We start from the raw sequence: 15,013 nt of genomic DNA on the forward strand, positions 1-15,013 counted from the left end.
GAAATACAGAATGAGGAACAAGGTTCGAATACATGAAGGATAATGGAATAATAGATGAAATAAAGTTCATAACCCACGGAAAGAAGTGAGCCCAATTATGTAGAAATGCAGACACTAGCAAATAGAACTCTTAATTCTTAGTGAGCAAGGTAATAATGAGTGATGTATGAATACATACACTCGGGAGAGATGATGGAAAAATGTGAAGGCCTTTAATTTGCCTTTCAAACAAATAGAAAGCCATCTAAAAATGGGGGGAGGGGAGAAAATGGCTCAGTAGATTGCGACACAAGCATGAGTACCTTTGTTTGAGTCCCCAGAACCCACATAAAGCCAGACATGGTAGCACACACATCTGTTATCCCCTGTCTCATATGAGGAGACTGGGTGACTGGGACAGGAGCATTCCAAGAAACTCACTGATAATTGTTCATTTGTTTCCATCTGAGGTTGTGTTGTTGTTTGAATGTGAAATGTCCCTCATAGGCTCATGTGTTCGAATGCTGGGTTCCCAGTGGTGGCGCTGTTTAGGAGAAGGTGCTTTCCTAGGGAGAGTATGGGGGGAGGGGTTGAGGTTTTACAGCCTGGCTATGTTTCTTGATCTCTCTTTGCCTCCTGACTTCCAGACTGACCTCAGGCTCCTGCTACCATGCCTTCTCTACCACGATGGATTCTGTCCTTTTGGAATTGTAAGTCGAAATAAACCCTTTCTTCCCCCCAAGTTACCTTTTGTCTGGAACCTCTCTCACAGCAAACAAAATGAAACTAAAACAGGCTGTTATGAATAATGCGATCATGAATATTCATGAACAAGTTTTTATGGATTATGTTTTAAAATTTATGGGGATATATACCAAGGAGAATAATCACTAATGATATAGGAAAAACATAGGCAACCCTTAGAAGAACATCCACTATTTCAAGTCTACTTATTCCAAAGTATCTGCACAATTTACCAGCAAAGTTTATGGGTTCCAAGCTTTCAGTATATTCATCAACACTTGTTTTGGTCTGTCTTTCTCTGTTATATTTACCCTAGTGGGTGGGAAATGGCATCTTGATGTGGTATGTTAGTGCAGCTTGGATTTGCATTTAGATAATCAGTAACAGAGTTCAACATCTTTTTGTGAGTTTATTGACCATTGCAAATCTTCTCTGAAGATATAGACTCTTTTGTCAATGTTTAATAAGGTCACATTATTATCCTCATTACAGGTTGTAAAGGGTCTTTATATATCCTCAACTGAAATCCCTTCTGAGATGTATGTGGACACTGTGAGATTTCAGCCTGAATCCTTGCAAATATTAGCTTTCATTATATGAGTCATCATTTTTTTACACTTTTATTAATTTATTATGTACAAAATAATGGGTTTTACTATAGCAGTTCATACATGCCTTTCATTGTGATTTGTCCATGGTCATTTCCAAATTACCCTCCCTTGATTTGTCACTGAAGTCAGTTTGTATGGTTTTATTTTAAAAATTGCCTCTATGCTCATCCAAGAAATTGCCCTGTAGTTTGAAGGCCTCTAATATGTTGTGATCTATTTGTTTGATTTGTAGCAGGGAGGAACTTGCAGCAATCTTCCTTCTTCAGCTTCCTAAATTCTGGGACTACAGGTGTGAATTGCCACCTTTGTTATCAAGGGAGTAGTCTTCTAGACTAGTTTGGTAGTTCTTTCTGAAGCACTGGGTGAGTGTAGACTGTCTCCTGTTTCCATCTGAGTTCTTGTCTGCCGTCCTTCCAAGAATGGAGTGGGCAGAAAATAAGGGAGAAAAAATAAGGTAACTTTATTTGCAAGAAGGGCATCGCAATTTTAAAAGAAAAAATTCCAAGACCCTTGGTGGCAAGAGACACTAAGCAAGAGGCAGTGTTCCAGCTCTAAGTCCACAGTAAGCTTGGGGTGAGAGGTTGCATGTGTTACAGGTCTGCAGTCTCCAGGGGCTTTGGGGTGCCAGCCTAGAGCTATCTCTTTGGGGTGCCAAAGAGAGTTCTCCAGGAGCTTCCTGCCCAGGGCAGAAGCTTCAGGCATGAGAAACCATTGAGTTCATCTCCTGTTTCCATCTTCCTCAAGTCTTGAGCATTCATGAACAATCCACATCCAGAGCCAGCATCTGGCCTCTGAAGGCTGGTGTCTTCCTCCTCTATCAAGTATTCCATGACTAAAGTGTGTCTTGAAGCCTTGAGCATGCCAGAATTTATTGAGAAACCAGCTGGGCCCTAACTGGTTGAATGTGGGCACACAGCAAGGTAAGACATAGGATCTATCAGGGAAGAGCTATCAACCTCTAACTTCTGGATGTTCCCAGTGGTTCCAGTCATCTTTGCCAGCTTCTGCCTGCTCTTTCTGGCTTGTTCATCCTCAGGACTCTGGCTGTTAAGCCGGAGTTCTCATGTGGCAGGGATTTGTGTCTTTTACAGATGCTGCTGCTACACTGACAGCTGTCAGCTGTCTACTGTCAGAGAGCCCTGCAGCATTTAGGGAGCTCACACTGAGGCTCTTCCTACCCCATCACTTCTTTGTTGTTGTTTTCCTTTATTTTATTATTAGTTATTTGAGAGCTTTATTCAATGTATGTTAATCATACTCACCCTCTTTTCTACCTTTTCCCCAACTTACCCCTTTCCTACACACTCAACTTTGTGTCCTTTTTGTTTTTAATCCTTCAAGACCCGTGTGTGTTGCCCAAATACACATTCTTGGATGTGTGGTCTTCCACTGGAGAGTTGTCAACTTACTAAGGGCTCTCTCGCTCGCTCGCGCGCTCTCTCTCTCTCTCTCTCTCTCTCTCTCTCTCTCTCTCTCTCTGCCAGCAATTAACAGTTGCCAGTAGCTTCATGGCTAGGGGTGGGATTGCATGCCCCTCTGCATGTTAGAATTTGGTCTGGTGTGGGCTTGCACAAGTTTTGTACATGCTGTGACAAATGCTGTGAGTTCATGTGTGTGGCTGCCCTGCCATATCCAAAAGATAATGTTTCCTTAAAGTCATCCATCTCTCCTGGTTTTTATGTCCTGTCTGTCCCCTCGTTCTCGGTGATCCCTTCTCTTACCTGTTAGAACACATGTCAAATGTCACTGGAAATGATGTACTGTCTGGTTCAGAGCAAACTTAATGGAGGACAAGGAGAAGTGACAAAACAAAGTTTCAAATTATAACTTTGAGGTTAAGTGGGATGGTTAAATGGGATTCATCATATTTGTTTCTGTGTGTTCACAAAATCTCAGTAAACCCAAGATCCTAACAGGACTTCAAACTTCCCTCATCATCTCCCTGGTTCCCTGTCCTCCCTCCCTGCATAAGCCTGCTCCTAGAATATCTTGAGAGACTGGCTTCCTGCCAGACCTGATCCCTGCCCTCTTCTTGCCCCAGGTATCCCCGAGCTTCTCTCTGTCCGCTTCTTTATGCCTTTGATCACATTTCCCCCTGTCAGTGAGGCTCTTGTGTACCCCTCCCATTACCGTGCACCCCGTGTATCTCTGTACTAAGATTTATTTTTTTCTCCTTAGCGTTCACTAATTCTGACATGACGTTTTCTTGTGGGTCTTGTTTACTACTGTTTTCACTATAATAAAGTCCCCCAAAGAGGTGTTGCACTTGTTTTCTTCATTGTTGTTTGAGACCAGTGCCCGGCACATACAAGTCCTCGATGAAAATGCATTGAATGTTAGGCCACAAGAGGGAGCCTACTGTTGTCATTTTGCTAAGCGCTTATGCTGTCAATTTGTGTTCTAAATATTTATATTTATATCCGTAGATCTGTACTGCTCTGAACCTTGGTCAGAAAAGCTTCTTTCAGCAGTAAGTAGAAGTTAATGCAGAGATTCATAGCCAATCAAAGCGCTGAGAACAAAGGGCTCTGAGTGTCCAGCTGTATATGGCTCCTCCATATCAACCTCCCCGATCCAAGGCTGAGCAGACATAGCAGAAGAGAAGACAGAAAGAATGTAAGAGCCAGAGGATAAGGGTAAAATTTCAAAATACTATCTTCTGGACATAATATGGCCGTTACACAAACTCATGGCAGCTGTGGTTACCTACACAAGGCCTATGTAAGATGAAACAGGTTAAAAATCCCAGTATGGATTGGGAGGCCTTCCTGGGGCCTTCCCCCTCGGTGAGGAACTATTGGTAGCTGGTGGTGGCTGGGGGAAGGACAGTCATTTTTCTCTGGGAATGTGACACTGGCAGGTTGCTCTTGCCCTGGTGAATAGCCCTATACTTACCAGCTTAGGCAGCACTTATTGGACTCAGTGGATTACACAGGGGAGGGGTAATAAAGTTTGGAGGAAGATATGTTGGAGATCCTCAATGAGTCGGAGAGGGGAGGAAGAGTGGATATAACCAAGATTCATTGTATACATGAATGAAATTTTCAAATAATAAATTTAAATACTATTCAAAAAATTTATCAATTTCCAATACACCAAAAAACATTGTTGCCAACTGCTATCTGTACTTCATCATCTGTTAGAAATAAGAATCACTTGTTCCTACCATATATGACTGAGCACTAAATAGGAAGCTCCCTGTGAGGGACATAGGTAGTGTGGGAATGTGTTTATAAAATAATTTTGAGGCCGGGCGGTGGTGGCGCATGCCTTTAATCCCAGCACTCGGGAGGCAGAGCCAGATGGATCTCTGTGAGTTCGAGGCCAGCCTGGGCTACCAAGCGAGTCCCAGGAAAAGCGCAAAGCTACACAGAGAAACCCTGTCTCGAAAAACAAAAAAAAAAATAATTTTGATCTTCAAACTGCTGTAGCACGAATTTGTGAAGTACCTATTCTGCCAAAGGAGAGACTGAGTAACCAAAAAGTTAAACAGAGAATGCTTACAAGGTTGTGTTCACCACATCTAGATTCTTGGGGTATGGGAGCTTTCAGAAATTGTTTTTATTTAAAGAAAATATAATTACATGATTTCCCTACTCCTCCTATGTCCTTCCCACTCCTCTCCCCCCCCCAAACCCTCTATATAAATGAATAAACATATAAATACAGCCTTGCTGAGTTCCTTCAGTGTTGCCTACATGTATATGTTTCTAGGGTAACCACTTAGTATTGGGTAACCAATCAGGGGGCTCATTCCCCAGGAAGACAGATCTCCTTCTCTCAGCAGTTGTTAATTGTTTGCCCCTCTTCTATCCCTATGTTTCTTTTTTAAAAAACTTTTCATATGCTATATGTATGTATGTATGTATTATGTATATAGGTTTTTCAAGACGGGGTTTCTCTGTGTACCTTTGGTGCCTGTCCTGGAACTCACTCTGTAGACCAGGCTGGCCTCGAACTCACAGAGACCTGCCTGCCTCTTCCTCCCACGTACTGGGAGGTGTGCTAGTTTGATCAGATCCTTTTCCCTTCCCAAGTCTTCCCAGATGTTCCCGGTCTCCCTACCCACCCAACCTCATATTGTTTCTCACTCTCAAAAGAAAAAACAAACAAAAAAAAAATCAAAGACAAAAAAACACCAAGCGGTAAGAACACACTCACAGGGAAACATGGAATCTGTCTTGTGTTAATCAACTAAAAGCATGCACAAATTCAAGCCAGACAAAATCCCAGCAAGGAAGAGGGGAAGTGGGCACAAAGTCCCACCCCTAACCAAGAAGCTGTTTGCAAATGATACTTGCTGAAAGGGGAAATCAATTTTCTCCAACCTAGTGACAAGGTGTGTGCTTCTTCAAAAAGGGCGGTCTCGGACGGGCACTGGGTCGCCAACACTCGGTGGTAGAGGCTGACACAGTGACTCTCCCCACTTCACCCGAGCTGTGTGGCGCGAAGGGACAAGGACAGAATAAGATACTGACTCTTCTAGGACAGTTGTGTGTTTGGCAGCTGCTCCCTTTATCCTCAGATGGACTGTGGAATCAGCAGGGCTGCTGCGTGCCACTGCCACTGTCCCCGATGCCCACGTGGGCCTCTTGCGTAGTGCCCTTAGTAACCAAGCTCTTTCTCACAACCGCAGCTTTAGATTCTCCCGAGTGGGGGATGAAGGGGTACCACCCAAGCAGCAGTGTCCACCAGGCTTCCCTGGCTGCGAGGCTGTAAGGCCCCCCACAGAGGGCACTGCCCACCAGACCACACCACTGGCCCTGATGTAAGTGTGGGAGCCTTGGCCCAGGTGCCATTAAGACTCAGACGGGGTCACACCGAGGACAAGGGTTTCGAGGCCCTGGCCCCTGGACTCTGTCATCCTGAGTTCTCCCATTGCTAGGAATGTTTTTCTGGTAACAGTAGCTGAATTGCGACAGCCAAGCTCATCAATGTCTTTGGGAGAGATTCAGACAGCTAGGCAGTTTGCCCGGCTTCACGTCGGAGAATCTTCTAAGTAAATGAACGTCAGTGGAAAGGTTGCCCGTATTGGATGCACACCATCACAAATCAAGACATCCAGGTTATGGGATCCACCAGATTTGAGTTCTAGGTTGAAACTTGTTTATCCTTATCCCTGTGTTTATCCTTATACCTAACACTTTCAACAACCCTAGAGTGTCCTTTTGAACCTGGGAGTCTGCATCACCAGGGCCCTTAAAGTAATCTTCTCCCACCCCAGATACATATATTCATATAGCCTAGATTTTAAACATTGCCATTCCACACATACCACCCAAATTTGATGAAAGTTACTGAGTTCCAGCTTGTTCTTAGGAACAATAATAAACACCATAGTGACTCTATCTATTCCACCCTCCCTCTGTGAGCAGACACTTCTTTAACTCCTCTTTGTTAATATTAAGCCAATGAACGGCTTGAGCCCATAGGATAAGACCCTGCCACCTCAGATACCCTGAACCAAAAGCCAGTCCTGCTGGGTTGTTACAAACATCGGGAGCCCACAGAAACTTAGATAGGCATCATGCAGTATAGAACTCCAGGGATGTGTCACATGGTATGTGCTTAAAATCTGCAGTGTTGAGGATGAATATGACACAAACACATAAAAATTTGACATCTTGGTGGACCAGAAACTGATCAGAAATGGTTGGAGTATGATTTAGCGATTATATAAGCTTTTGTTTCCATGTAACCTTCCTTCTTGAGACGTGCTTTTACTGCGCGTGGAAATAATGTATTTTCACTGTCACTTGTCTTGAAATATCTTTTTTTACTTTTTAATTGTTATTATTAATTTAGCATATTTACATGAATTTATAAGAATTTATAATATAAATTTATAATTTATAATTATAATTTATAATTAAATTTTCCTTATTTTACTGAGGATGTCAAGTTCCATCCCATAGTGACTGGTGACAAGGATGTCAGTATAATTTCAATCTTAATTTTTTTTTCTCATTTGCACTGTATTTTAAATGTTTGTCACCACACTTACTTTGAAATTTCTCATTTTATTAGTATTAAAACCCACAGAAACCACTAGCCTGGCTCATAGGAACTCACAGAGTCTGAACCACCAACCAGGGAGCCTGCATGGACTGACCTCAGCCCTCCATATGTATGCAACAGTTGTGTTGTTTGGTCCATATGTGGCATTTCCAGCAATGGGAGCAGTGGCTGTCCCCAGTGCTTTGACTGGCTCTTGGGAACCTATTCCCCTTGCTGGATTGCCTGGCCCAGCCTGAATACAGGAGGAGGTGCTTGGTCTTACGGCAACTTGATATGCCATGCACAACCCTTTCCCCCCTCCCTCCCTGTTTCATCATCCCATTCCAGCCTTCCCTGTTCATCTAAACTATTCATTTTCCTCTTTCTAAGAAAACCTATCGCTCCCCACTAGTCCCTTAGTGTATGTCAAACCTCTGTGATTTATATGGACTAGCTTGTTTGTCAAAGACTTAACAGCCAACATCCACATATAAGCAGATAAGTATTTGTCTTTCTGAGTCTGGGTTACCTCAAACGGGATGATTGTTTTTTCCTAGTTTTATCCATTTACCTATGAATTTCATGATTTCATTTTTTAACAGTTGAGTAATATTCCATTTTGTAAATGTTGCACATCTCCTTTATCCATTCATCCATTGAAGGACATATTGTTTCTAATTTCTGGCTGAGTAGAGCACCAATGAACATGGTTGAGCAAGTGTCTCTAGTAGAATGAAGCCTCCTTTGGAAATATGCCCAAGAGTAGTATAGCTGAGGTAGATCTATTTCCGTCTTTGTGAGGAACCAACACACTGATGTTCCACAGTAGCTGTGCAAGTTAACACCCCCACCAGCAGTGTATGAGTGTTGCTCTTTCTCCACATCCTCACCAGCATGAGCTGTTATTTGTTTTATTGATCTTAGCCATCTTAGTTTTGATTTGCATTTCCCTGATGAGTAAGGATGTTGAACATTTCTTTGTGTTTCTCAGCCATTTGAGTTTCCTCTTTTGAAAATTTACTATTTAGATCTATACCCCACTTTTTAACTGAGATATTTGTTTTCTTCATGCTCAGTTTTTTGTTTGTTTGTTTGTTTAGTTTAGTTTAGTTTTTATGTATTTTGGATATTAGCTTTCTATCAGATACATAGTTGGTAAAAGTCTTTTCCCATTTTGTAGGTTGTGACAGTCTGAATGACTGTGTCCTTTGCCATGCAGAAGCTTTTAGTTCCATGAGGTCTCATTTATTAATTGTTAATCTTAGTGCCTTATTAATTGTTAATCTTAGAACAGTGTTCTGTTCAGAAGGTCTTTCCTTGTGCGAATGAGTTCAAGACTATTCCCCACTTTTTACTTTTCTATCAGGTTTAGTGTATCTGGTTTTATGTTCAGGTCTTTGATCCATTTGGAGTTGAGTTTTGTGCAGGGTGATAAGTAAGGATCTATTTGTAGCCATCCAGTATGACCAGCACCATTTGTTAAAGATGCTGTCTTTTTTACCATTGTGTATTTCAGGCTTTTTTATCAAATAAGTCAGGTGTCCATAGGTGTATGGACTTATTTCTGGATCTTCAGTTTGATTCTATTGATCAATATATCTGTTTTTGTGCCAATATCATGCTGTTTTTATTACTGTAGCTCTGTAGCACAATTTGAGATAAGGGAGGGTGATAACTCCAGGCTTATTTTTATTATTCAGCATTGTTTTATCTATATGGGGTGTTTTGTGTTGCCATATGAAGCAGAAAATTGTCTTTTCAAGTTCTTTGAAGAATTGGCTTGCCTTGGAATTTTGATGGGGTTTGCAATTGAATCTGTAGATAGCTTGTGGTGGGATGACCATTTTTACTATGTTAATCCTACCAATCCATGAGTATGGGATAGCTTTCATCTTTTGATATCTTCTTCAGTTTTTTCTTCAATGTCTTAAAGTTTTTATCATACAAATCTTTCACTTGCTTGGTTAGAGTTAACCCAAGATATTTTATGTTATTTGAGGCTACTGTGAAAGGTATTGTTTCCCAGATTTCTTTCTTGGTCTATTTTTCATTTGTATATAGGAGGGCTGCTGATTTTTTGAGTTAATTTTGTATCTAGCTACTTTGCTCTAAGTGTTTACCAGCTGTAGGAATTTCCCAGTGAAATTTTTAGGGCCAGTTTTGTATACTATCATATCATCTGCAAATAAGGATACTTTGACTTCTTCCCTTCTAATCTGTATCCCCTTGATCTCCTTCAGTTGCCTTATTGCCCTAGTTAAGTCTTAAAGTACTATATTAATAAGTTTGGCAAGAGTGGACAACCTTGTCTTGTCCCTGATTTTAGTGGAATTGCTTTAAGTTTCACTCCATTAAAGTTGATGTTGACTATGGGCTTGCTGTGAACTGATTTTATTGTATTAAGTCATGTCCTTGTATCCCTAATATCTCCAGAACTTTTATTATGAAGTGTTTCTCTACTGCCAGCAGAGAAACAAACCATGAGAGACAAGAAGGAAACTTGGTTTAGGATAACTTAGTTAGCTGGGCTGGTTCAACCTTCTAGAGTCTGACCCTGAGCAATTTATTTTTACATATTTAAACACAGTACACCTTTGGGTACTGTGTTTTCTCATGACAGTTATCACAATAAAGCTTAGGGCATGACTGTATCAAAACTCCTTTGTAAATTACATCTCTTTTGCAAAGCACCTATGATTTTTTTTCATAAGAAAGTGTTCAATTGGCTGAGAAACAATGCTCAAGATAAAGATGTAGGGAGGAGGAAGGAAGGGTTTGTAATAAGCATAATATCAAACTCTTTTGCAAAGTACATGGCCCTTCTTTCATAAGAATGGGTTCTATTGACTAAGAAACAATGCTTAGGAGTCTGGGGGGATTCCAGTGAAGGCTAGCTTCACAGAACAGCAAAGATTAGCAGGTTATTCACACATCCATTCAGAGATTTTCAGATGGAAAACAAATATGCATATCCCTTGTGTTGAAGAGAAAAGCATTCTTGTTTAACAGTTCCAGTTTCTCTATTACATGTGGACCTCATTCCTTCTTCAATGAAGGGATGTTGGATTTTGTCAAAGGTCTTTTCTGCATCTAATGAGATGATCGTGTGTTGTTGCTGCTGCTGTTTTACTTTCAGTTTGTTTATATGGTGGATTACACTTATCAATTTATGTATGGTGAACCACCCCTAAATTCCAGGGATGATGTCTACTTGATCGAGGATGATCTTTTTGATGTATTCTTGAATTAGGTTTGCAAGCACTTTATTGAGAAATTTTTACACCTATGTTCATAAGAGAAATTAGTCTGTAATTCTTTTTCTTTATTGAGTCCTTATGTGGCTTGGGTATCAGGGTAATTGTGACCTTGTAAAACAAATTGGGCAGTATTTCTTCTGTTTATATTTTGTAGAATAATTTGAGACATGTTGACATTAACTCTTCTTTGAAAGTCTAATAGAATTCTAGGCTAAAACCATCTGGCCCCAGGCTTTTTTGGTTGGTAGATTTTAATTACCACTTCTACATCACTAGGGGTTATAGATCTGTTTAAATTATCTATTTGATCCTGATTTAACTTTGGCTGGTGGCTTAAATTGAGAAAATTATTCATTTCTTTTAGATTTTCCAATTTTGTGGAGTAAGACTTTTTTTTAGTGTTTTTTTTTCTCTTTTTTATTTAATTAACATTGTTTTTATTTATTTTACATACAAACCTCAGTTTTCCTTTCCTTCTCTCCTCCCATTCCCTGCCCACAACTACCATCTACCTCCTTCCCAATACACTCCACCACTGCCTCCATTCAGAAATGGGCAGGCCTCCTATGGCCTTTGTTCATGATTTGAACAAAGCATGGCGCATCCAGTTGAGGTAGGACCAAGCTCCTCCCCCTGTATCAAGACTGGGCAAGGAAATCCAGCATGGCAAACAGATTCCTAAAAGCCAGCTAAGCACCAGGGACAGGTCCTGATCTCACTGCTAGGAGGCTTACAAACAGACCAAGCTACACAATGTCACATACATGCAGAGGGCCTAGGTCGGTCCCATGCAGGCTCCCTCACTGTTGGTCCAAAGTCCATGAGCTCCCAAGATCTCAGGTCAGCTGTCGCTGTGGGTTCCTCCATCATGAACTTGACTCCCCACCTCATAAAATCCCTCCTCCCTGTCTTCAGGAGGACTTCCTCCATCTGCTCCCATCAGTTAGTGAATAAAGGCTCTATGATGACAATTAGGGTAGCTATCAATCTGATTACAATAGATAGCCAGTTCAGAAACCTTCTCCATCACTATTGCTAGGAGTCTTAGCTGGGGTCATCCTTGTGTATTCCAGGGAGTTTCCCTGGTACCAGGTTTCTCCCTAACCCCAAAATGGCCCCCTCTAAAAGGATGTCTCTTTTGTTACTCTCTCCCTCTGTCTAGACCTCAACCTGCCTCCCATGCCCAGCCCACCCAACCCACTCCCTCAAGTTTCCATTCCCCCATCCCCACACCACCAACCCCAGTTTACCCAGATCACTTCTATTTAGCCTTCCCAGGGAAATCCATGCATCCCACTTTGGGCTCTCTTTGCTATCTAGTCTGTCTGGGACTGTGGATTGTAGGTTGGTTATCCTGTACTTTACTCCTAATATCCACTAATGTGTGAGTATTTACCATGTTTGTCTTTCTGGGTCTGGGTTACCTCACTTAGAATGATTTTTTTTTTCAGTTCCATCCATTTGCCTGGATGGATTTCATGATGTCATTTTTTTTTACAGCTGAGTAATACTCCGTTGTGTAAATGTACCACATTTTCCTTACCCATTCTTCAGTTGAGGGGCATCTAGGTTGTTTCCAGGTTCTGGCTATTACAAATAATGCTGATATGAACATAGTTGAGTAAGTGTCCTTGTGGTATGATTAAGCATCTTTTGGGTATATGCCCAAGATTGGTATAGTTGGATCTTAAGGTAGATTGATTCCCAATTTTCTGAGAAACTTCCTTATCGATTCCCAAAGTGGCTGTTCAAGTTTGCACTCCCACCCGCAGTGGAGAAGTGTTCTCCTTACTCCACATCCTCTCCAACATAAGCTGTCATTGGTGTTTTTTAATTTAGCCATTCTGACAGGTGTAAGATGTGCATTTTGATGTGTGTTTCCCTGACAGCTAAGGATATCGAACGATTCTTTAAGTGTATTTCGGCCATTAGAGCTTCTTTTGTTGAGAATTCTCTGTTTAGATCTGTACCTCATTTTCTAATTGGATTATTTGGTATTTTGATGTCTAGTTTCTTGAGTTCTTTATATATTTTGGAGATAAGCCCTCTGTTAGATGTGGGGTTGGTGAAGATCTTTTCCCATTCTGTAGGCTGCCGTTTTGTCTTATTGACAGTGTCCTTTGCCTTATAGAAGCTTCTCAGTTTCAGGAGGTCCCATTTAATTGTCAATCGCAGTGTCTTGTGCTACTGGTATTATATTCAGGAAGTGGTCCCCGGGGCCAACGTGTTCAAGGCTACTTCCCACTTTCTCTTCTATTGGGTTCAGTGTAACTGGATTTATGTTGAGTTCTTTGATGCACTTGGACTTGAGTTTTGTGCATGATAATAGATATGGATCTATTTGCAATCTTCTACATGTTGACATACAGTTATGCCAGCACCACTTATTGAAGATGCTTTCTTTTTTCCATTGTATAATTTTGGCTTCTTTGTCAAAAATCAGGTGTTCACAGGTATATGGATTTATGTCAGGGTCTTCAATTTGATTCCATTGATGCACATGTCTATTTTTATGCCAATACCAAGTTATTTTTATCACTATAGCTCTATAGTAGAGTTGAAGTCAGGGATGGTGATACCTCCAGAAGTTCCTTTATTGTACAGGTTTTAGTTATCCTGGATTTTTGTTTTTCCATATGAAGTTCAGTGTTGTTCTTTCGAGGTCTGCGGAGAATAGTGTGGGAATTTTGATGGGGATTGCATTGAATCTGTAGATTGCTTTTGGTAAGATTGTCATTGTTACTGTTAATCCTACCCATCCATGAATATGGGAAATTTTTCCATTTTCTGATATCGTCTTCAATTTCCTTCTTCAAAGACTTAAAGTTCTTGTCATATAGGTCTTTCACATGTTTGGTTAGAATTACCCCAAGATATTTTATATTTTTTGTGGATATTATAAAAGGTGATGGTTCTCTGATTTATTTCTGAGCCTGTTTATAAATTGTATATGAGGGCTACTGTTTTTTTTTTCTTTTTAGTTAATCTTATATCCAGCCACATTACTGAAGGTATTTTTCAGCTGAGAAGTTCTTGGTCGAATTTTTGGGTCACTTATGTATACTATCATATTATCTGCAAATAGTGAAAGTTTGACATCTTCCTTTCCAGTTTATATCCCCTTGATCTCCTTTTGTTGTCTTATTGCTCTAGCTAGAACTTCAAGTACTACATTGAATAAATATGGGGAGAGCGGACAGCCTGGCCTTTTTCCTGATTTGAGTGGAATCGCTTTGAGTTTCTCCCCATTTAGTTTCATGTTGGCTGTCAGCTCCCTGTGTATTGCTCTTATTATGTTTAGGTGTGTTCTTTGTATACCTGATCTCCCCACGTCCTTTATCATGAAGGAGTGTTGGATTTTGTCAAAAGCTTTTTCAGCATCTAGTGAGATGATCATGTGGTTTTTTTTTTCTTTCAGTTTATTTATATGGTGGATTACATTGACAGATTTTCATATGTTGAACCATCCCTGCATCTCTGAAATGAAGCCTACTTGATCATGATGCATGATTTTTTTGATGTGTTCTTGGATTTGGTTTGCCAGTATTTTATTGAGCATTTTTATATCAATGTTTGTGAGGGAGTTTGGTCTGTAATTCTCTTTCTTTGTTGTATCTTTGTGTGATTTGGGTATCAGAGTAACTATAGCCTCAAAAAAGGGGTTTGGCAATGTCCCTTCTGTATCTTTTGTGTAGAATAATTTTAGAAGTATTGGTATTAGCTCTTCTTTGAAATTCTGGTAGAAGTCTGCATTGAAACCATCTGGGCCTGGGCTTTTTTGGGGGGGTTGGGAAATTTTAATGACTTCCTCTATTTCCTTAAGGGTTATAGATCTATTTAGATTGTTTATCTGGTCTTGATTTAATTTTGTATGTGATACTTATCAAGAAAATTGTCCATTTCTGTTAGATTTTTCCAATTTTGTGGAGTACAGGTTTTCAAAGTATGACCTAATGATGCTCTGGATTTCCTCAGTGTCTGTTGTTATGTCCCCCTTTTTATTTCTGATTTTGTTAATTTGGATATTCTCTCTCTCTCTCTCTCTCTCTCTCTCTCTCTCTCTCTCTCTCTCTCTCTCTCCCTCTCTCTCTCTCTCTGCCTTTTGGTTAGTTTAGATAAGGGTTTGTCTATCTTGAAGATTTTCTCAAAAAACTAACTCTTTGTTTCATTGATTTTTTTGTATTGTTCTCTTTGTTTCCATTGTTGATTTCAGCCCTGAGTTTGATATTTTCTGTCATTTACTCCTCCTGGGTAAGTTTGCTTCTGTTTGTTCTAGAGGTTTCAGGTATGATGTTAAGTTGCTAGTATGAGATTTCTCCCAATTCTTCATGTGGGCACTTAGTGCTATGAACTTCCTCTTAGCACTGTTTTCAAAGTGTCCCATAAGTTTGGGTATGTTGTGCATTCATTCTCATTGAGTTCTAG

General features: G+C 40.4%; 1 protein-coding gene across 1 annotated transcript in view; it reads left to right on the forward strand.

The window, feature by feature from the left end:
- Positions 1–666: 666 nt before the first annotated feature.
- LOC128123785 (uncharacterized) overlaps positions 667–15,013 on the forward strand; it is a 58,726-nt gene continuing 44,379 nt past the window's right edge. Inside the window, exons 1-2 of the mRNA XM_052760092.1 lie at positions 667–689; positions 5,860–6,049. Coding sequence (XP_052616052.1) covers positions 667–689; positions 5,860–6,049 — 213 coding nt within the window. The remainder of the gene's footprint in view (positions 690–5,859; positions 6,050–15,013) is intronic.

The sequence above is a fragment of the Peromyscus californicus genome, unplaced genomic scaffold (assembly GCF_007827085.1).
Source record: "Peromyscus californicus insignis strain IS unplaced genomic scaffold, ASM782708v3 Scaffold_4__1_contigs__length_199733344, whole genome shotgun sequence".
In the NCBI taxonomy this organism is placed as follows: Eukaryota; Metazoa; Chordata; class Mammalia; order Rodentia; family Cricetidae; genus Peromyscus; species Peromyscus californicus.